The 23,944-nt window shown below is 34.6% G+C and overlaps 4 protein-coding genes across 7 annotated transcripts; 1 reads left to right on the top strand and 3 right to left on the bottom strand.

Moving 5' to 3' along the window:
- Positions 1–616: 616 nt before the first annotated feature.
- Positions 617–4,641, top strand: LOC142529814 (protein SOSEKI 3-like). Of its 3 annotated transcripts, XR_012815967.1 has the most exons (7): positions 617–1,320; positions 1,417–1,486; positions 1,590–1,705; positions 2,247–3,135; positions 3,789–4,090; positions 4,199–4,466; positions 4,526–4,641. XR_012815967.1 is itself a non-coding variant. In XM_075635463.1 (6 exons), the coding sequence occupies exons 1-6, from the start codon at positions 1,101–1,103 to the stop codon at positions 4,222–4,224; spliced, it is 1,623 nt and encodes a 540-aa protein (XP_075491578.1). In that variant the 5' UTR covers positions 617–1,100; the 3' UTR covers positions 4,225–4,625. The 3 variants fall into 3 exon arrangements, 2 of the variants coding, with proteins under 2 accessions (XP_075491578.1, XP_075491579.1); XM_075635463.1 differs by having other exon boundaries at positions 4,199–4,625; XM_075635464.1 differs by lacking the exons at positions 4,199–4,466; positions 4,526–4,641 and having other exon boundaries at positions 2,247–3,208; positions 3,789–4,031.
- Positions 4,642–6,492: 1,851 nt separating this feature from the next.
- LOC142529920 (aquaporin TIP1-1-like) lies at positions 6,493–7,729 on the bottom strand. Its single transcript, XM_075635626.1, has 2 exons — positions 7,266–7,729; positions 6,493–7,018 (listed from the first exon to the last, which is right to left on the bottom strand). The coding sequence occupies exons 1-2, from the start codon at positions 7,674–7,676 to the stop codon at positions 6,644–6,646; spliced, it is 786 nt and encodes a 261-aa protein (XP_075491741.1). The 5' UTR covers positions 7,677–7,729; the 3' UTR covers positions 6,493–6,643.
- Positions 7,730–12,409: 4,680 nt separating this feature from the next.
- On the bottom strand, positions 12,410–14,796 carry LOC142529940 (pentatricopeptide repeat-containing protein At1g09220, mitochondrial). The gene is made up of 2 exons (XM_075635662.1): positions 13,074–14,796; positions 12,410–12,844 (listed from the first exon to the last, which is right to left on the bottom strand). Exon 1 carries the CDS (start codon positions 14,625–14,627, stop codon positions 13,245–13,247), a length of 1,383 nt encoding a protein of 460 aa, XP_075491777.1. The 5' UTR covers positions 14,628–14,796; the 3' UTR covers positions 12,410–12,844; positions 13,074–13,244.
- Positions 14,797–15,030: 234 nt separating this feature from the next.
- Positions 15,031–20,083, bottom strand: LOC142528904 (E3 ubiquitin-protein ligase WAV3-like). 2 transcript variants are annotated; one of them, XM_075634174.1, is made up of 2 exons: positions 19,561–20,083; positions 15,031–17,357 (listed from the first exon to the last, which is right to left on the bottom strand). In XM_075634174.1, the coding sequence occupies exons 1-2, from the start codon at positions 19,801–19,803 to the stop codon at positions 15,348–15,350; spliced, it is 2,253 nt and encodes a 750-aa protein (XP_075490289.1). In that variant the 5' UTR covers positions 19,804–20,083; the 3' UTR covers positions 15,031–15,347. The 2 variants fall into 2 exon arrangements, with proteins under 2 accessions (XP_075490289.1, XP_075490290.1); XM_075634175.1 differs by lacking the exon at positions 19,561–20,083 and adding an exon at positions 17,669–17,698.
- Between the last annotated feature and the right edge of the window lie 3,861 nt (positions 20,084–23,944).

The following is a 23,944-nucleotide window of genomic DNA, read 5'->3' as shown; positions in this document are numbered from 1 at the left end:
TGCATATATATTATTTTAAAATTCAAGTTTTTAAATACTTAGAATAAATACAAGTTTTTGATTTTTGAATTAATTTTCCATGTACAAAATTCCATTTTTTAAGGAATTAGATAAATTTGTAAATTTTGGAAATGTTACCGCTATGTGATAAAATGATGTAGATATATTTATTTTTTTAAGAGAGAACATGAAAAAAAAAAAACCGTGAAACCGACTAATCTCATCTCAATGTTTTTATTACAAAATAATGATTTTTTCTATTTTTTTCGTTGGTAAGTTAGTTATAATATTTTTTTTTCTTATTTTTAAATTTTAATATATTTTATAATAATTTTGTAAAATTTCAAAATGCTAACCCAATCATTCAGTCACTGAAGGCGATAATCGAAGCACGATGTACAAAATACATGCAACTTTAGGGTTTGTTTCATCCTATCCGTGCAGGCAGTGCCTGCACGGGCAATGAACGACCCGGATCATTTCACATGAGTGATTCGGGCCCTAGCTTCATGTAAAAAAAAAAAATAATTGGCTCGAAAAAATCCGAGCCGTTGGATCGACCCTGCAGGCAGTGCCCGAGGGGTAGGGTCGACCGTAACCCAATTTTAGCCAAAAACAAAATTACACTCCAAATTAACTGCTCCCTCCATCTCCGTTCACCTGTCTCTTTCTTGTGATCTTCACTCTTTGCTTTCTTCTACATCTAATCAATCATTCCCAAGGTTGATGTCCTTCGCCAGCGCACAGTGATTGCTTGTGGTGGGGGAGAGGATAAACTGGTCGCTTGATGAATTTAATGCGGGCGTCTCCCAGTTCGGAAGTTTTTAATTTTGCGTTTCTGTCGAAGCTTTTAGAGGAACATGAGCCACAATCCGCGACTGGGTTTGCTTACAGTTGGTCATTCTTAGTCTTTGTTCGGGGTTTGTGTTTTCTGGTACTATGTATGTGCTGCGTGCGGGGAGAGATTGAGCTATTTAAGATCATCGTTAGATGTTTCTTGAACTTCAGTGTGTATCGATGAGATGAAAACGGAAAAGGGTTTTGTTGGGTTTTCTTTAAAATTTTCTGATAATTGAGATATTTCGAAGTTGTTTCCCGCAATGGAGAGTAGAATGAGGAGACAAAGGCAGGTGAGCCCAGAAAGAGCCATGGTATGGAGTGAAAAATCCCCCAAATACCGCTACAACCATCACCATAATCAGCATCAACAGCAGAAGGCCAAAGTCCCGGTAGTTTACTACCTATGCAGGAATTCACTGTTCGAGCATCCGCATTTTATGGAAGTTCCACTTACTTCCGCAGATGGGCTTTACTTGAGAGGTATCCAAAAAATGCAGTTTGATTGTGGGTATTTGTGTTTAGTCTGGAGATATGATTGAAGTTCTTGAAAGTTTGCATTTTGTGTTTGTTTTGAAGATGTGATCGAAAGGCTTAATTTGTTGAGAGGCAGAGGCATTGCCTCAATTTATTCCTGGTCTTGCAAGAGGTAAAATGGATCCATTGACCTTTTGTCGTTTGATTTGGACTTCGCATTTATTTGTCTTTAGGAGCGTGTGCTAAAATCTTCTAGTGTAAATTTGTGAATGCAGGAGTTATAAGAATGGTTTTGTGTGGCATGATCTCTGCGCTGATGATCTAATCCTTCCTGCTCACGGGAATGAATATGTTCTCAAGGGCTCTGAATTCTTTGAAGAATCCAATTCTGGTATGCGGGATTTTTGGTTCAAGCATTATATGGAAGCTTTTTAGTACAGCACGCTGTAATTGTATTCACTCCGTGTCATTGTTTTATAAGTGTATTGTAAAGTAGTGGGAGAAGTTAGACTGGTGGTTGATACCTAGTTATGGAGTTTACTTAAAATGGCATTAGCTAAGGCATTGCAATTCATGACCTAAACATTGGGATTGAGAAAGCAAGACCATAAAAATATTTGGTGTTTCAGTTTGTAAATTATTCTTTCATTCTTGAAGTGGCCATCAATTTGTTCTATGACATAGAAAATTGATTTTAATTATGAGTATATTGCAATCAGAAAATCTTTGACTGGCTTTCCTTTCTGAATTGTATGCTTGTTTTTAAGATAAGAACAATTAGCGGCTTAATTTCAGTAAAAAATGTACATATTGAATTTGTGAAAGGAGAACGCAAAAGTTATCTCAGGCGTTGTTATATTCTCGAGAGTGGTATTGATGCAGAACATGTTGTCACTTTATGCAAAATATAAGTTAACCCTGTTGTTTTATAGGCCGCTTTAGTTCTGCTGGAGCTGTCATATTAGAGAATCAGAAAGCATTACCAGAACAACCTTCTGTCAGAAGTCAGGGGGGATCGTCATCTTCATCTAGTTTGAATGGCAGAGCTACAAAGAATTCTGTAGATGAGGAAATATCTCCCCCACTTCAACGTCCTTGCTCGTTTGCCATGTCTCCAGAGTTTAGCACTGGGAAAAGCTCGCCTTGGAATGGTTCTTTGAGCCTAATAGAGTACAAAATTTACACAAATGATGGTCTTGCTGATGCTTCAACCCAAACAGAGGAAAATGCCGGCAGAACTATTCGAGATACTTGTACAAGAGGTGTTTCAACTAATGATGAGACGTTAGACACTGAACCCAACGATACTCATCAAAGACATATAATTCCTGCAAAAGGACCTGCTGATATTTCCAGAGATGTCATTTCGCCACCTCCATCCACATCCTGTGCATCATCAAGCGGTAGGGTAAATTCTAGTGGTAGGGAGAATACCTTAGAGGCTCTCATTAGAGCTGATGCTATGAAGATCAACAACTTTAGCATTCTTGAAGAGGAGGAATTTCGAATGCCATCCAATGTGAAACATAAGGCTTCAAATATGATAATGCAATTAATTTCTTGTGGTTCATTTTCGGTGAAAGATCGCGGCTTTGGCCTAATTCCAACCTACAAGCCAAGGTTTTCACATTCCAATTTTTCCTCCCCATCGTTCTCAACTTCATCAATGTTGGGAGATCTTGATTGCCCTCCTGAGAATTCTGGTATGAAGAGCACAAAATTGGAAGATAAAGGGTACTTTAGTGGCAGCTTTGTTGAAATGAGTATGTACAAGGAGGGAATACCCACCCTACAACGATCTTCGTCAGACAATGCTGGCAGGTCCATTTATCTTCTCTTTTCAGCTCTGCATTCTGTTGGCAATCTCTCTTGTGGTGGTAGAGGGAGCAGGCAGGTGCTGTTGGTCCTCCGCACCCCACTCTTTTTTACATGTACATGGATATTTTCCCATTGTGTATGTCAAAATATAAGGATCTTCCACCCTTTCCAAAATAAAAATAGTCTAAAAAAGGTTTAATTTTAATTTCGTTTCTAATTCTAACTCCTGCCATTGGCCAGTACCATGGCTGGCTTTGGAAGCTTATCTTTTCTCTTGCAACCCCATGATTACTCGATCTTGTCAAGTCATGAGTTGAATGTTGTACAATGTCTCTCTCTCATATCATATCACATTCATCATTCACATGATGAGTTTGCTTTCGTGTCAAATTTGAGACCCTTTGCTCTATAGCTTTGTGAATCGATATGTTAGGTAGTAACAATCCCCATTCTCACAAAACTTGTAGATTTTGTCTATGTTATAGAGAATATTGGGTTATGAAATTGCTGTGCAGACTTATTATAGATGTGAAATGATCTCTTGCTTCGTGGATTGTGTGGTCGGAAGGGGGTGGTTTGAAATTCCATTTCCCTTATAAACTAACATTTGCTTAAATGCTTGCATCTTCTCTGAGACGAGTAAAATCATTTTGCAGAAATTTTCAACAAATGGATCCTGTTGATTACAAGGAAGAGACGAGTACCGTTCGTTTAAAGTGCATTCCAAGATCCATCAAGGCTTCTTTAAGTCCCCAACCAAAAGGCGAATCTATGAGATTCCCTCTTTCCGAGGTATCTAGAATCCCGTCTGATGCAACAGAAATTTCAAGAAGCATTATAACTGGAACATCCAACGACGGGAGCAAGACAAGCACTGAGCCTCTCATGGGACAAAAACAATCAAGGAGATCAGAATCTTGCAGAAATGAAGAGGAAAATGTGATCAAAATTGAAGAAAGTTAAGTTCCAACTTGTCTCAATCTTTAGTTCTTGCTCTCATTTTACTAGTCAAGTACTTTTCTTATTCATATAGCTTGAGATTTTTCCCTTTCCTTTTCCGCAACAGGCTTGCCTCGGGAGCTCGGGTTATAATACATTCCAAAGCATTGTACGAGGGTGAATGCAACTCTTAGATGGCATGTTTGATGATTTGGGAGGTAGAAATTTGTGCAGAGTCCATGGGGGTTCTGTGGCTACACTGTTATCCAATGGCTCTCTCCGTTTGTTGTCGAATTTCTTGTGTATGTCGTCTACGAACACAGGTTACAAGATGAGGAAAGTGGAGGAGTTTGCACTACTAGTGAATGATTTTGGACTCATACATGTGGTTGGATGTAAGGGTTTCTAGTGGATGTTTTATCTAATTCAGAAACAGTGGTAGCTTCAGCACTAGATGTAGTCGTGCGAGTAAAATTTGGATTAAATTGAAATAATAGATCAAGAAGATTTAGTTCAGAACATTGACTTCATTAAATTTTATTATTTTATTATTACTTTTTAAAAAATATAGGTCGGTATTGTGAAATTATAATATTTTGATCATCGACACATTATATTAAATTGTTACATACCCACGAACATTATCTAATAATAGTTTTGAGATATAAGAATTATCATATTATATGTCTAAAATATCATTTTTTACTGTTAATATAGATCGAATGAACGCATCTCACAAATATAACCTCTGAACATCGTCTAAAAAGTATAAAGTATTAAGAACCAGTTGTGAGTGGACCTATATTAGTTGCCCATTTGTTATTCTTATCCTTGCACGATCATCATAATCAGTTTGAAATTCCAATCTATTATTTAAATTTATTTATTTAGATTAAATCATTAAATTAAGGTGTTTTTAAACTTATAACTTAAACGCCTATTTCAACCACTAACATAATTTGTTAAATAAGAAACAAAAAAAAGATTGATATGAAATTACATTATGCCCATAAATGGTTTTTTTCTTTTTTTTTTCCAATATATTTATTTCTTCTTCCCTTTTCTCCATTATTCTACTCGGAATTTGAACTTTCTAGCACAAAAATAGGTTTCAAAAGAAAATGCATGTCTTATTATTATTATTATTATTATTATTATTATTGTGGAGTCGATGGATATTAAATAAATACTACAACAGAAGCTTGATTCTCGGTGGCGTTTGGCATTAAGCATAGACAGGAATAATAAACACTGGTTACTCTGCGCACATAATGTGTGTGTACAATCTTTTTTATTATTATCGATGGACTAAAGTGAAACTTGACAAATTATGGAGGGACTAAATTGATAATTGAATTGTTGAATTTAAAAAATAAAAATAAAAATGTGAGTTGAAATTTAAAAATAAAAATAAAAATATAATATTACTACCATATAAGGTTAAAATTGAAAAAAACCTATAACATCTTGATTTGATGATATCATATGGGAGAACCCGTGGTAGGTTTTGGAATCCCCACCTTTCTGTCGTGCCAATATTATATTTGGAATAATAATTTTCAATATATTTTTATATCAGTAGTTTATTAATCGAACATATTATATATATATATATATATATATATATATTTCTCCGTCTGTCACTGAAAGGTGACATGCAGTAATAAAAACATTGTCGGTAGAAAATGGGCGTCGAGAGTTATAATTCAACCTAACTATTCTATTCTTTATTTGTCCTTATTTGAAAACCGGCGGTTCGAGCTATCGAAAAGGTGCCACCTTATGGACTAATTGTGCCCACCACTAACCCAAATCATTTTAAAAATAACTAATTTATACATAGGATGTTATATTTTAATAGTACGATCAAATATATTTTTATTAGATTTTTTAATATATAAATTCAGTCGAATATAATTCATAATTAAACTTTTGATTATAATATTTGATATCTCACAACGCATACCATTAAAGTGAGAAAACCGTACATACATTGTCCATAATTAAACATTTAATATAATGTATAGTAGTGAATAAATATAGTCTAGTACCAACATAAATTAATACCCGAGTAGGTTTATTGTGAGACGGTCTCATGAATTTTTATCTGTGAAACGAAAAAATCATATTCACAATAAAAATATAATAATTTTTCATGAATGACCCAATCTGTTTCACAAAATACGACCCGTGAGACCATCTCACACAAATTTTTGAATTGTATTAGAATTGGTGTGCTATTTCAAATATATACTCATCTTCTCTTTTGTTAATTTAAAATTCATTTAAAACCTAAATTATTTCCTTTACTTCTTGGATATTCGTCCTTGCTAAAGTATATGTCAACTACTATATAAAAAAATGTGTTAAAATATTTCAATCGCTTTTTTATTATGCATAAAAGATATAAATTTGAAGACATAAAAATAAAATTATTTTTTATTTAGCTAACGGGCAGGTCTAGCTAGAACATAATCAAACTTGCGTAGTACAGTTCATAGCATAAAGCCAAGCAAAAGCATGAACAAAGAAATCCTCACACATAAAACAAGCATGTCTCTTTCGATGGCACTCAGTAGTCATCGCCATGCCCATGCACTTGCTCGTGAGAGTGGCTGATGAAGAAGACCTCGTACACAACTCCGGCGAGCCCGCCGCCGATAAGTGGTCCAGCCCAGTAAATCCAGTGGTAGGTCCATGTGAAGCTCACCAAAGCAGGTCCGAACGCCACGGCAGGGTTCATTGCGGCACCAGTGAAAGGTCCACCGGCCAGGATGTTGGCTCCGACGATTAGACCAATTGCAAGGGGTGCTATGATTCCGATTTCACCCTTCTTTGGGTCAGCAGCGGTGGCGTACACTGTGTACACTAGTCCGAAAGTCATCACGATCTCGAAAACGAACGCACTCCATACTGATACTCCGGTGAGACCAAATGCAGGGATGGCCTGTTTAATATGCAAGAGCGGTTGTCAAAATCATCTTTTGCAATACTTAGTTCCAATAAGTAGTCAAAATTTAGACTTCCACGAGAAAATTGACTTGTTAGTCCAGTTTTGTCGAATCTCCGGACATATTAAAAATTTCCTACGTCTGTGTTAAATCCAACTAGACGATGAAAATCAAATTTAACTATATCTACAACCTAAAACATGTAGCCTAGTATATTTGACTATAAGTGTATTTCGAACGTACCCATGTACCAGCAGACAGAGCGAGGAGTAGGCAGGCGACGACGGAACCAAGTAACTGAGCTATAATATATGATATAGCGCGAACAAGACTGATATTCCCACCAACAAACAAACCAAAAGTGACCGCGGGGTTCACGTGACCGCCGGAGATGTTAGCACTAACGGCGACCGCCACGAACAGAGCGAAACCATAGGCAATCGCCGCAGAGACAAGACCAGACGGAGAGGCATGCCCGTCTCTGGTAAGCTTGTTATAAGCCAAGCCGGAGCCAGATCCGGCGAAAACAAAGATGAGGGTGCTGATGAACTCGGCCACCGCCGCCTTCACGGCGCCTGGCTGGCGGAAGTCATTGCGGTTGCCTATGGCGAGGTTGCGTAGAGGGACGTTGAAATAATCGCTGGACTGCGGCATGGTTCCTACTAGGACCAAGAGATGAAGAACTAGGTGTGACAACCTCTTTCGAGGTGCATGCTTATATTGGAAAATCGTGCATGGCAGCGACTGTCTTAGCCGGTTGCCGGTGGGAGTTTGGGGTCTAATAATTGGATTCAGAGGAAAGTTGTGGAATATGGGTTGGAGTTGGGGGTCAAGGGGAAGCCAAAAAACTCAATAATTGACTGACACGTTACCCGTTGGAGAAGCGCCACGTCATAGATAATCTGATGACAGAGGTGTAGTTGGTCTAGGGCAACACCCACACAAATTACCCCTGCATATGTTTAATACTCGAGACTTTTTGCATTTCTTCTTCTATAAAATCATTAGATTTTGAGACCGGGTTTGAAGCTTAATGATCTCACCTTCCGCTGGTTTAACCGGTTTCTCGGGTTCAATCTCCTCTTTCCGCGTGTGTTGTAATAAAAAATATCATTAGATTTTTGGCAAAATCAACAATATATGCAATTTTCATACAAATATCTTTTATTTTTTATTAAAAAAATTGATATAAAGCAACTTAATTAATAGAGCATACAATGAAATATATATATCTATATAGATATATCTATATATATATATATATATATATATTAGGGACCCAGGCTCAATCGAGAATTTTGAAATCAAGAAAGTTCTACACTGATGTATAAAATAATTTAAAAAGAAATAAAATTTAATATGTAAATAAGTTAGAACAAATTTTTTAATGGAAGGAAAACTCGTTGGGTGTGGTCTTAGCTAGCAGCTGAGCTCATATGCTTAATCGATTCGTTTGGTATTAACATTAATTATTGAAGTTCATTATAATTACATTATTAAACTTTTTCTAAATTCTAACATCATGTTTGTTGAATCGAAAATTTGTCACTTTGTCGAATGGCAAAAACTTGTATGAAACGGTTTCACAGGGTCGTATTTTGTAAGACGGATCTTTTATTTGGGTCATCGATTAAAAAGTATTACTTTTTATGCTAAGAGTACTACTTTTTATTGTGAATATCGATAGGGTTGATCCGTCTCACAGATAAAGATCTGTGAGACCGTCTCACAAGAGACCTACTCTTGTCGAAATTATAATCAATAGGCAACAATATTAGTACTCAAATAATAAGATATATGTGTGTGTGTTTAGCCAGTCTGTATTGTAAACATTTTGATAATTCAAACATCACCATTTACTTAGATTGAACTTAAAAAAATAATTGTTATTATCCAATAATAATTTTTCTTAATTACTATTAATATTACGCGCATGTTAATTACATGCATGAGTAAAACTATAAAACAAAAAGGGTGTTAAAAAGTATCCCGATTAATAAATAATTTCTATATAAATTATTTTTTAAAGAAAATTTCACACGTAGATAGTAAATTTCGTGAGATTATTTTTAAAAATTAAATTTGGAGTATACTTACATGCACATTAATTATAAGATGATATCTTAATATAGAGAGATCAACTAATAACTCGAATTTGATCCAAAAGTATTTATTATTATTTTATAAAAAAGTATTAATTCTTTGACTTCATCCAACTCTAAACAAGAAAATGTGGCAAAATCACTAATAAATTAATTAAGCAGAATAACTTTATCTTTTGTCTTCTAATTTTTGCGGAGACAAGTTAACTCTCTTTATATTTCCATTTTTTGAAATTCTTTGTACGCCAATACATCTAGTAAAATGAGTTTCATTATAAAAAAAATATTATTAATTTTTCCTTGTCTAGTTTAATAAGGTGGCCACAACGTGAGGAGGACATAACCTATAAATTTTATTTTAATTAATTAATTTTTTTTAGGAAGAAATGGTATGTTAATTGGTACGCAAATCACTGAAAGTCAATACCTATTTATTAATCCAATGCAAAATAACATCGTAAATCGGTATGCAGATCACTTATGCTACTTTTGGTCTGAGGATAAAATAATGAAATGATTAAAAAAAATGATAAAAAAAATTATTGAAGTAGAAAAATAATATATAATGATAAAATAATAGTATGTTTAGTATGATAGTTAAGAATGAGATAATTAATAATCTTTTGATGAATTGACAAAACTGTCTTTCCACATTTTCGACGGCGGTGGTGGACGGCCGGCGGTGTCATTGCTGGAAGCGGCGGCGGCGGCGGCAGTGGTCCGGCTATCGGCCGGCGGTCAGCGGTGGTCGGTGGAAGGAAGTGGTGGTGAATTTGGATTTAGGAAAATGGTAAAATTGGAAAAATAGCATATATCAAGAGTGAGATAAATAATCTTAGGGGGGTGAGGAGTAATTATTTTATCACAATTAATATAATATAATCATTCATAGAAGAGATTGACTTGGTTAACTAAAAAACGCACCAAACATTGGATTAAGTAAGTTAAAAAACCATAAACTCACACCCAACTAATCCCTCCAACCAAACACTGTCTAACAGTCAATACCTATTTATTCATCCAATGCAAACTAACGTAATAATTATTGATATATTAATAAATCTTTCATATTTTAAAAAACACACATTTTTCATCTTTATGTTATAAAAACTCATACATCTATCACTCCCGGAGGAGTTTTGTGCTTGATTTTTAAAACACGGAGTTTAAAATGCTATTAATTTTACAAGGTGTTTTTTTAATTTTTTTTACAAGAGACGTTTGAGGCAATTAGTCCGCAAAATAATATACAAGAATGATTGATTATTAATATGATAAAATATGTAAATAGTACACAAGAAAAATGTTAATGCCAATGCATATATATAATCTCTCTCATAAAACAATGCCAAACACTTGTGTGATACGGTCTCACGGGTCGTATTTTGTGAAACATATCTCTTATTTGGGATCATCCATGAAAAATATTACTTTTTATGCTAATAGTATTAATTTTTATTGTGAATATAGATGGGATTGACTCGTCGCACAGATAAAGATTCGAGATACTGTCTCACTAAGAGTCCTACTCTAAAACAATTCCAACAATATTTTAAAGTTAGCCCACAAAATAATCCAAACTGGTATATTATTAATATGATATAATTTGCGTATTCCAAAGCAAGCAGATATGAGGCAATCGACCTGGAAACTTCTCTTATTTTGTCTTGCTGTCATTATTTTAATAAAGAGTGGAATGACGCTTCACGTTGGGGGAATTGATTGCAACATGGCCTAGACTTTTTGTCTATCTTAAAAATAAACAATCCCCAACAAATAAAGCATGAAAGTGCCAAGTGAACCAATTTTTTTGTTCAACTTGTCTTTGATTTGGTAAATTAAGGTAAAATGCGCAACACCATTAGCCGCCGGGAACTTCAAGTCACCTGGAAAATTAACTGAAAACTCCTCTCCGGACACCACGTACTACGTCTCGGACGCTAGCCCTAACGCCTCGGATGCCCGTAAAAAATTCCCCGCACTTTGAGTTGTATACTAGGGGTATTTTGAATCTATTTAAAGATTTTTCTTCTGCGTTATTTGTGGAGCAAGTCGTCATTCATGGTGGAAAATCTGGAGATACAGAGTTACTTGCGAAATATAGTAAACATGGAATCCATTTGTTTGATACAAATTTTAATTTCAAATTATATCATCTCTGGATATAACTGAACTCTTATCTCAACAGCTTATTGTAATATTGACTTGGAGTAAATATAAAATTAACCAAAACTAAATCATCTAAAAATAAATTTAAAATGACGAATATGAAAATCCATGATTTTAAATATCAATCCAGATATTGAAAAATATTTAATGAAGTTGATGAATTGTAATATTAATATATTAAATTTTTTAGTACGTGTCTTAGCGTGATGGATTAGACAATTCAGGAAAGGAGGAGGAGAATTTGAAGCTGAATAAGTAATGGGAGAGCATTAATGATCAGTTCAGTGAGGGTTAAAATCAACGGAAAATTGGCCTTCGTTCCCGGCCGTCGATTTTTTTTGTGTTCAGTTTTTGGGTACTTTTTTAGTACCACATTTCCACATAAAATGTACCACATTTTGTATGACATAGTACCATAATTTTGTGGGTAAGAAGTGAACCCAAAAAAATATTTTGATTGGGGATTTTGCACCAACTTCCCCTAAAATCAATATCACTTTTTATATTATGCAAATTATTAGAGTAAATATCTTGTGCCACGATTTCACGAATCTTATATGTGAAACGAGTCAATCTTATCGATATTCACAATAAAAAATAATACTTTTAGCATAAAAATAATATTTTTTCATGGATGACCCAAATAAGATATTCGTCTAACAAAATACGACCCATGAGATCATCTCACGCAAGTTTTTGTCAAAGTGATAATAGCAGCCTGGCTTTCTCTTGCAACATTATTATCAAGCGTGGCAGTGTCTCATTAATTAAAGACGTTATCTACATTTATCACTATTTTTTTTCCTGACATATTTAGATTATTACTCTTAAAATTCATAAATAGCAAACAAACTTCAAAGGTTTTTATTTAATTAAAAAATAAATATTAGGGTGTATCACAGATGAAGTATTTGGATACAAATATGATTTGAGGAATGAATTTCAAACTGCTTCATCTTGTGATAAACTGAAATCTACTGCATTGATTCATGAATAAGCTAAAAATGAAACAGAGAAATTCAAATACATGAAAACGAAGAGTATCCAAACAAGTGAAGATGAGCAAAGTCCATAACTTTTTACATAAAGATAGCCTAGGCATATAGAGGTCTTGACAAGAAGAGAAGAAGAAATTTTGAAATTTGTGAATGAATGTGACTACAAATACAACTTGCATATGTTGTAGAAAGATTACTCTACATAAAATGATTAATTGAAAAGAAATTTTAAAAGCATTGTCTATTTTTGGCAGATAAAAGCTGGGGATCAATCATCTTAAATCAAAGAGGGCTCTTCACATGGGATATTTATCATGCCTGGGAGAAGTTCTCAGGATTATTGCCTCCTAACCTCAATACATGCCAATGATTCTTTACAGAATTGTCAGTTCTACCTTGTAAAAGTCTTGATATAAGCGCCCACTTGTAGCCATGCAATCTGTGGGCCGCAAACAGATTATCTTCTTCCTCTTTTGAAAAAGGCCGTCTGTTTATTCTTGGATCAAGTTCATTAGACCATATTAATCTGCTACTCTTCCCTGTACATATTATCCTAAAACAAAAACACCACCCATTTCAGCTGCGTTTCAAACCCATCTCAATTATTATTATTATCTATTAAATTAATAAAATGATGTATTTGAAATTCATCCAATAGAATATTAGAATTTGAAGAAGAAAATACATTAAACGATGGATTATCAACAACTTTGATAAAGCATGTTTGTTAAGATCAATCCACAATAAAATTAGACTTCAAAAAATGGTAAAATATAATATACCATGATGCATCAAGCTTGGTGTCGGTAGAGAGGAAGATGGATAAAGAGAGAGCTATAAAAGTTGAAAGATGCTTGGGATTTGCTCTCTGTGAAATAAGCAGTAGATGATAATAGGCATTTGGCAAGAATTTTAGCTTCTTTTTGCTTAATTATTCGCATATATCTTTTCGTTCATACCAAACTAATGCCAGGAACCTTTGCGGCATTCCGTTCAACCATTACACTTCTCACTCTCTCAGAATCCAAAAACCTACCAGCACCAGAAAAGATGTTGGATAGAAGCACATAGTCGCCACCATATTCCCTTTCTAGCTTCATAACGTGTTTTGCAACTCTCTCGCCCATCTCAACATCACCATGGAAACTGCAGGCTCCTAAAAGAGTCCTCCACACCATAACATTACAAATCTCACCAGGGATGCCTAAAGCTATCTTCTCTGCTTCTTCTAATCTCCCTGCCCTCCCCAATAAGTCTATTATACTTCCATAATGCTTGATATCTGGTGCGATTCCGGAGTCATCAACCATCTTTCTACAAAATTCAAGGCCTTCGTCTACCAAACCAGCATGACTACAGGCATTTATCACGCTCAGAAAGGTAATCTTATTCGGCTTCACAAGTTCATTTTCCATTCTTCTACAAAATTCTTTAACTTCAGCTGCCATTCCGTGCATTGACAATCCAGATATAATAGATGTCCACGAGACCAAGTTCTTTCTTTCATCACTAATATCCTCGAAAACTTGTCTTGCGCTGTCAATACACCCAACTTTAGCATAAGCATCAATTAAACAATTCATGACCCGTATATCTAAGGCATTAAGTCCACTTTTTTCTCCATAAGCATGAAGCATCTCGCAATTTTCCACAAACCCACTCTTCCAAATTGCTGGAAATATCGTCAGAAGGGTAACTTCTGTGGGTTTGATCCCTTCATCCACTGCCATTCTACGAAAAAGTGATAATGCATCTTGCAGCCGGTTCGCTCGAGTATACCCATCAATAATCCCAGTCCAAGCAACAACGTTCTTCACCGGCATCACATCAAAAACAGCCCTTGCTGACTCGATCTGACCCCACTTGATAAAACCAGTAACCAAAACATTCCAGGTCACCAAGTTCCTCTCAGGCATTTCACCGAACACTTTATTCGCTTCAACCAAATATCCACATTCAACATACATATTAACCAGTGCAGTCTGCACATAGACGCCATAACCAACGAACCACGTCTTAATGCTTAGACAATGTAGCTGATTTCCCACACTGGGTTGCCTCAAATTAGCACATGCTTTAATCACATAAGCATACGTAAAGCTATCAAAATCCATAGGATTAGATTGGCCTTTCAGGAGCTTGAAGATAACAACAGCTTCGTGAGGGAACGCACCGAGTGAATAATGCTTCAGCACAGAGTTCCAAAGCGCAAGTATTCCGCAACTCTCATCAGTACGCAGGAAGTGAGCGTGGATTTGCTGAATTGGCCGGCGGAAGTGTTGGTGCTTGTGGAGTAGCGACAGAAGATGACGGTAGTAGTATTTTGTACTACTCATTTGATTTCTTCACCTCATAGTTTTCTCAAATCCCAAAAAAAATACCGACAAATTGCTAACTTTACTGCATCAGTAAGCAATACTGCAAAGTCCGAGTTCTACAGAATCCAAATAAGAACTCGTAAAATGGAGAAAGGTGACGACTTTCCAGCCTTGAGATTATATATTAATCAACATATCTTAGACTTATTTTATTGACTTTTCCGTCAGATTCATCAGATTCATAGAATTATTTTATATTTTAACATCGTTGTCTTTCATTTTATTAACGATAATATTATTAACATTAAAAAAAGATTAAATATGTGTAATAAGAAAGACAATTGTATAATTCACACTCAAAATTTATATACTACACAAACCCCATTTGATGTATGAAATATATTGAGTAAATCAACAAATGTAACATAAAATCGAGTCGAATCGAGTTCGCATAAGATTAGAAAAAATCATAGTGATTTCAAGAAACGTGAAATAAAGCTACATATGGGCATTTGACAAAAGTGGCAATGATATGAAAAACACCCCCACTTTCTAACAAAGAAAGAATATACCCCATCATTCTTAAAGAGAAAATATATAGACCAATTTACATTTAAATTCAATACTGCCCTCAATTTTCCATTTTATCCTCTCCCCAAAATTTCAAGTACCATGAGAAAAACCAAATATTGAGGCACTGACGTAGAATCTTGGAGGTCTTGTTTGCAAACTAACCATTCACCTGGGCTGTGCTCGAGCAGGAAACGAAAGAGCTGCCCGAAGCGCTGGTCGAGTAGATGAATTACGAAAGACCATTGTCTGAGACAAGTTTACCATGTCAACCATAGAAGGTGTCTGATATGCTTGGACAAGGCTCGTACTATCAGTCGAGTCTCCCCTTGCAGTCGCCCTCTGCCAAGAGTGTGAGCTTAATCCTGACAAAACATAGGCTCTTCCTGACGTTTCATAAACTTTGCGGTTTGCCATTCGTTCTTGCATTTCTCGTAGTTCAGCATCCAACACGAGACACAATCGGTCTCCAGCTCGTGATGACACGGTTTCTGTAAGTTTTTTTCGGCATTTCTCGAGTATAGATACTGCGGAAGCTAAATCACCTTGGTCTGCAGCAGCTTTAGCTTCAGCCATTGCTTCGGCTGATCGGAGCCTGTTTCTTTGCTTATCTACTTCCATGGAAACCAGTAAAGGTCCCGTTTCCAGTGGCCTTTGAATCTTGACTTCACTAGCAGCATATAAATTTACGATTTTATTCGTAATTGGATGTTTGTATTCACATCTCACCTGTAAAAGTGAAGTCTCGTCGCGGAATTCATCAATGGGGATATCAATTGTTACGAAAAAATCTCGTTCTTCTTGGGCGTACAAGTCTCCCACATCGATGCTGCCTTTTCTTTTGTCAGAAGCCAAAATAGTTTTGTAGCTTCCGGATTTCCACCTGTTGAGTCGAATCAGAGGATCCACACACTCAACTTCCACTTTCAAGTCTTGGACAACGACGCTCAAAAGCCCTCCGATGCACTGTGCAAAGGCATCTTGAATCACATTCTCCGCCTCTATAAAGGAAAACGTCCCACCTGATGTCTCCGAGATCAAATGCATTAAGACAGCATCATGATCTGCACCAAATCCAAATGTGTGTACAGGAATACGAATACTCGAAGCACCATCTGGATGGATGGAAACTGGAAGCAACGACTGGTAATACGAGCAGGAGCTGGCACCACTTGTGCTAGTATTGGAATATGTATCTTGTCCATCGGACAACAGTATGATGCTGCTTACAGGATTTTTCCACTTCCGGTCTGTCATCACTTTGGCAGCCTTCCTAAGGCCCTCTGCAATATTAGTTCCACCATTTGAAGTCAAGGAATTGACAGCTTGTATAGATTCATTCCTTCCCGTTTCTGTCATTCTTCGAAGAGAAAAGATTCGACGTGCTGTAGAGGAAAAAGCAATAACAGAAAGCCTGTCATGTGAGCCTAAGTTTTGAATCACGAATCCCATTGCTCGTTTAAGCAAGGCCAGCTTGCTGCCTGCCATGCTGCCACTGACATCAAGAACTGCAACAAGGTCGACTTGAACTCGAGTTTGAGGCTTCGGTGATAATCCCTCTCCATCAATCTTCGAATTTTGCGGTGATAGAGTCATAACGGGTGCTTTGAGGTGAATTAGGATCAAAAAGTCGTTATGGGATGTAAATTTTTGAACGGCAGAAACTTCGGTGTATGTTTTCACTTCAACCTCTTCATTCAGATGGCCGTTATCATCAGAGTTATCAACGGTTGCGGGATTCTGATTGGCACTGGGGCGTTGAATTGTAACTTCATCGTCATCATCAGAATTATCCACGGTTGTGGGATTCTGATCGGCACTGGGTCGTTGAATGGTAACTTCGTCGTCGTCGTCGAAGAGATGAGGTTCGGCAGAAGCAAAAGGCACAGACATATTCCGATTACCATCCACCCGTGGAGATGGTCTAATAACGGTCGTCCAGGCACCATCTTGGAGCCAAGGCACATTATTTATCCTCGATCTTCCACGAGCTTTATCAGAAACGGGACACTGGAAGGGGATTTCTTTCCAAATCGCTCGGCAGACGGGGCAACTTTGTTTTCCATGCTTTGAGTTAGATGCGATACAATGGAAATGAAACGAGTGGGAGCATTCTGCAGTGAAAATGGCGTGGCCATGGCCAGGTTTCAAGGTTCCTAAGCATATTGCACAGATCTTCTGCAAGGGAAAGAGCATACAATATGATTGTTATAGACAATTTAACCAAATGTACAAACACAACCAAAATTTGCCGATCTTTTTTCATACGAGGTCCAAGAAGCATAATTCAGATGCTCAACATGAATTACTTCATTTGATAAACAATTCATACAATCGAGACTCCACACAATGAGCGATAACATCAAAATCCTTCAGATATGACCTTATAAAGCGCAAAAATATATGTACAGAGAATGTCATGTGTCTAGATTTTAAAAGTAAGATTATTTTTCAAAATTTCTACCCATTATTAAATAGTGACTACTTACGATTAACAATTTCATAAATTTTCAACGGAATGGTCGGAGGTGTTAAATATTGAACTTGAACTTAACTCAACTTCAAAAACTAGCTCAAATTCATGGAACTTCCGGATTTTATCTTACCGACACTGATACAAGACAACTAACAGGAGGTACCACAAACATATATATTTAGACACATCCAAACCACTGACGCAAGAAATGTAAACTCCACTGCATTGAATAGTCGTCCATCAAATAGATGTATGTACTGTATGATAAAGGGCTGACCCGACACCTCCATGTCACAACATTGACTTTGGTGCCTCAACATGTGAAATACAACACATCATATCATAAAATGTTAAATGTTTAGCATTCAGCAGACTTTTAAAAACTTTTTGACCACAAAAAAAAAGAGACAAAAAAAAAATGCATAAAGAAAATGGTATACCAATCATGAGTGGTAAGAAACAAAGAAATGCATGAAAAACCCAACAAAGCAAGACTCTAAGAAAAAGATCTCATTACTAATGATGATACTTTTGAGGCATTAAAAAAATTGGTTGAAAAAAACAAAGAGATTTAAACCATATGTATGAAAAGAAGTGGAGATCATTAGTAACTACAAGATACACATTCCCTTTACGACCCCTTCGGCCTTTACTTTGATACAAACTTAATACAATCGAAATCTAGCGACGCGAAACGGATGCGCGCAAGGCATACCGTGGTTCCGTCGGTCTTAAATTTTCATGCAGTCTCACATAATTATATGAGTTATTTATATAAAAACTATTTAATTATAATCTCTAGATTTCTTGATTCTAAAGGCCAATCTAAGCTCAAGTTGAACATAAAAAGGGGTGTGAGGAAATGGGGTAAAGTATGGGTTGTCATGTGAGTGAAATTAACAGCTTTTGTTGCTGACCAAGAAAAGCACTTTCTTTTTTCCCTTCTACATGAGAAGGGCAACTGAGAAAGGAAAGATTACAGTGTCGCACACCCTTTTTAGCAACTCTTGTCAGTTAAAATGCACAAAATTTTATATATATAAAAAAAAAATCTAATTTCAAAACCCCTAAATTGTTAAGGGTCTTGGTCTCAATTGCCCAAAAACTTTAGATGCTGTGCTGCTCACTCAATACAAGAAAATGATACTGAAAACAACAACAAAAAACTTAAAATATATATTTGAGCCACCCTGTAAAAATTGAAAACATTACAATATATTCATCGGATTGTCTGCTCCATTTCGTGCTACATTTCCTACTACGCAAATATATTAATTTAGGCACACTTTATTATTAAAAATATACATTTTTATATTAAAACTAATTAATCAGTAAATTTATGGTTTAGCATACATTGCCTAACTTGTGAAACATTAATAACACTGTGTCCATTATTGACAATCACAGCCACAATACAGAGCTCTACCCCACGTGATGACACCCTATGGTTTTACATTTCAACCACCTTATTGGAACACAACCAATTTTTTTTTTTTTTTTGGAAAAATAAATAAATAAATGGCTGGAAAAAAGTGAAAAAATAAATAGGATTATTTATGGTATCACGTTCATCGAAGCATTTTTTTGGGATTGGGAAAGTTAATAAATGAATGGAATTCATTATCAAGAAAATCACTTTTTTTTTCACCTTCTCTTCAAAGAAAGGCTGCAATAGCATGATTTAATGTTGATGCAACCGAAGAAGAGGGGAAAAAACTCATGAATAATCACCAAAATTTGCAAAAAAAAATTGGGAGAAAAACCATTGAAGATTCATGCTTTGAGCATTATGAAATTGAAGAAAAACATTTACGTGCAATCAGGAAATATATATTTATGAAAACTAAGAAAACAAGCACTGAGAATTAAATTATCCAAAATAATAATTGAATTCCCATTTTTAACCTTGCTAGACTCGGTGGAGTTCTTGGGCAAGCGGAGGCCGGAGGAAGAAGCCGTCGGTGTGGTGGGCATTCGCACCCGATGGCCCGAACTACATGGCGACAAAGACAAGGTTTCAGAGAACCTCCCGGCAGTAGGCGGCGGCTCCAACTCCGGCAAATCCTCCGCCGTCCTCGGAACATAGAGACATGAATTCATCTTGAAACCCAGAGCCATCTTCACTTTGGTCCATTTGCTCCCCACCATTTTCGCAAAACTTCAAGAACTACACATACAAATCTTCTCCGGTTCAGGCACAAATCCGGGTGCATGTGCGGATAGATAAGGGAGATATCGAAGTGAGTATCATTTTTATTCAGAGAACAGATCTCAATGGGAGCTGAGAAAGATTCTTTTTTGTATTTTGTTTTGTTTTCTTGTGAGCTCTCTCTTCGGTTTTTGGGTTTGTGGGTTCTGCTTCAAGTGTTTGTAAACGGCAACCAATGGCTTTACGTTTGACAAAACGAACATTTTTACGTGTAATTTGTAGGAAATGAGAGAGAAGGGCAAAAGTGGAAAGTGTGTGTGGGGGATATACCATTATTATATTGAATTATTCGTTGGGTTTTGAGGAAGGTGAACAGCTCTCTCACGGTCTGAAATTTCTATTTTTGGGAACTTGATTCATATTTTAAATTAAAATGTATTATTTTTTTATATAAAAAATAATATTTTTAAGGTTTCAAGTCCTGAAACATCATTTGGAGCAGTGAGGTTCGCAAATCTAGACATAAACTCCACATACGTTAGTTAAAACATGTGCATACGATAATGATAAAGAAAAAAATTATTTTATTGTAAATAAAAATTATATATATATATATATATATATATGTATGTATGTATGTATATATTGTGTGTGTGTGTGTGTGTTTGAGTGTGAAATGGCGAGTTTCTGACCAAGATTTGGTAATCCTTCCACGCCGTTGTGGGTAAGATTAAGGATTCAGAACCGGAAAAGATGACAAATTGGGGCCCCCCGAGATTAGGTAGTCTTTTCTTAAACTTGCAAGTTTCTAATAATTTGAACACATTTTGCTTCTCTTCGTAAATATTAATATATTAGAAAATTAAGGGACTCGTTAAAATTAATTTACAATTAATTATTGAGTTCTTAACTTGAGAAAAATATTCAACCTACAAATTATTTGATTGGTTTTTGCCTTTTTGGGATTATATTTTGATAAATAGTAAGTCTCTTGCGTGACAGTCTCACGAATCTTTATCTGTGAGACGGGTCAACCTACCGATATTCACAATAAAAAGTAATATTCTTAGCATAAAAAGTAATATTTTTTATTAATGATCCAAATAAGAGATTCGTCTCACAAATACGACCCGTGAGATCGTCTCACACAAGTTTTTGTATTTGATAAATTAATATTTTTTTCTCACAATAACTAATTTTCTCACGACATTGAACTAAAATATATTTGCAGAGGCAAAGAGACAAACAACATTTAATGCCAAAATAGGATGGTCTTCTCAAACAAATATTTTTCAAAATTATAATACTTTTTTTTTAAAAAAAATTGACTTTTAACTTTTTTATTAAATAGCCCACTGATACTAATTTTCTGGATACGCTATGGATTAATTAATGAATTGTGAGGCCAAAAAGCTTCTTTGTAATGAACTGGGTGAGAAGTCATTATAATAATTTTGAAATTTTCCCAAAATAAATTTAATAATAATAATTAATATTAATTGTAATAATGTAATTGTTGGGTGGCTCATGATTTTGCTTTAAAGACAATTAATTATCATGACAATGCATGGGACAATGGCTTCACCAAACCAAATGGGGTAATATTAAATTGGACCAAGAATAAAATTATCGATTTAATTCCTATTTGGCCCTTCAATTTCACTTGAATTGCTGATTTGCCCTACTTAAGTTTTGACCATCTCAAGTCCAAAAACGCATACAATAAATTTTCCCCAAAATATAACCTCTACACAATTTTTTTTCCAATTAAAAAGTATGACAAAATAAAAATTAAACTCGAAATTATATAAATTTATTGTGTACAAAATTATATTTTATATTGAAATAGAATACATATTCACTCATCGTTAAAATATAAAAAAGGAAAGAAGTTAATCACAGATGCATGATAATTGAATTATGAGTCGGTCTTATATATCTTGTGTTTGAGTATATATGTATTGTAGATTTCGTTTTACTAAAAATTTATGTATATGGTTACAATACATTAGATATATTTTGAATCATACAACAGCCTAAATATCACATTTCAATTATTGTCTGAGTTAAATAATTACTGATTCAAGCAATGTTTCTATGATCGGACTGATAATCGAACCGTTGTAGCGATTTAACGTGTTGGATCTGTTCAGCCGGACGGTTGGACAAGAATAATGATATATTATATAAAATAATTATAGAATATAATAAATAATATATTTTAAATTATAAAAATCTTAAATTTGTATTTAAATAATAAAAATATATTTACCAAAAATTAAAATCTAAACAACAATATACATATAATCAAGATCAAATTCAATTACACATATATTTAAACAAAAAATTACAAAATAAAATAAGTTCTAATACTACTAAAACAATATTTTAACAAAGTTCAAAATCTAAATAATCAAATTTATATATTACCAAAAAATAAAATTTAAGAATTTAAATATAAAAATGACTAAATTCTAAAAAGTAGTGAACCGATTCGATCGGATTTTGACTCGTTCATGACCGGTTCGATCAGTCTGACAATTGATTTTAAGTGTGGTCCAAACCGGATCAATGATCGATTTACGGTCCAACCGATCAATCGAAAAACGAGATCCAAGCGCTATCATCCCCGCCAAATTAGTGTTTCATACATTAATTTATAGAGAATTGTCATTCGCACTCCAAATATTTATTCTCACGCTCTATTTTTTTATGATTTGAATAGCACACACAAACGATAAAATAAGTGTGAAAATAAATTTTTGGAATGCCCATACTTTTATGCCCACCGATATTTCATGCGCTGTAAGAATAAATTTTCTGTCCCTTTAATGCCACCACCGTATATATATATATATATATATATCTATCTATTGAATGATACGGTGGTGGCATTAAAGGGACAGAAAATTTATTCTTACAGCGCTTATTTATTTATTTACAAAGAAGGATCATTCTAAGTTACCGTGACGAATTATAATCTTTCTGATTTTGTATTTTTATTTCTACTGTTGTATTTTATTTATTTATATTTGTTATTTTCTACGTCGAACAAAATTTACTGAGAAAAAATATTTTCTCCGATTTAAGCACATGAAACATGATCATAACGTATGTAAAAATTAGAAACTTGTGTTTTAACACGATATATTATTATTTTTGTAACATATGTTGTCAAAGTTCGAACAAACATATCTAGTTTGTTTTTTCGCGTTTCTAGTTTTTTCACTGAAATGCTGACACGATGTTATATATTTGAGCAATTCTCGACCCTGTGCTAGCAATATCACATACTTTATGCCATGTTAACACATTATATGTTATATATCACATTAGTAATAATTGCTATGTAAGAAAATCCAGTGTAATATCAGCACTTTGGACAAAAATAATTAAACATAAAAAAGCTATCGACGTGTTGCATTAAAATCAAACTTTAACAATTTACTTTAAAAAAAACGAAAATAAGCGAATGTACAAAATCAATTTTAGAATTTTTCCTCTCTTGCTAAAGCATAGATCGTTGATTAATTCAAGAGAAATAATTTACTCAAAAAAATACATTATCTTCTACCCGTAATACGTGGAAATGATTTTATTTTTAATCTTATCTATATTTTACACTATTTAGAGGCTCTTAATATATATAAAGCTGACGATGATAAAATTGCGATATCCATATACATATAATAAAAATAAAATATTTAAACGTGACAGAGACCAAAGCTTAAAAAAACTGAAACGTGACCATACACATGATTATCACACTTCAAAATTAAATGCTTATTTAAAATATGCAAAAATGGTGGGGTTTTATATATTTTTATTTTATTATAAAAATGGTAGGGTTTTATATATTTTTATTTTATATAACAAAGTGCGATTTAAGGCAAAAATCATAACTTGTTCTCTTAGTGGAGTGCTGATGGTATTCAATCTTAGCATGCACTGAAAATCTTTTCAAATGCTCCTTTACCTGAATTAATCAAATTATTTGCCTTTTGAATTCTCTCTAATTTAATAATAATTTATCTTTTTTTTTCTTTATATTCGCGACACCTTTTGATGATAATTAACTAAAATAAATTATCGTATCTCACGAGTCAAATCATATTTTATTCAGATATAATATATTAAAGA

Source organism: Primulina tabacum, chromosome 16 (assembly GCF_025594145.1).
Source record: "Primulina tabacum isolate GXHZ01 chromosome 16, ASM2559414v2, whole genome shotgun sequence".
In the NCBI taxonomy this organism is placed as follows: domain Eukaryota; kingdom Viridiplantae; phylum Streptophyta; class Magnoliopsida; order Lamiales; family Gesneriaceae; genus Primulina; species Primulina tabacum.
The sequence above is the reverse complement of the archived record's forward strand: the minus strand, read 5'-3'. Positions and strand labels throughout refer to the sequence as shown.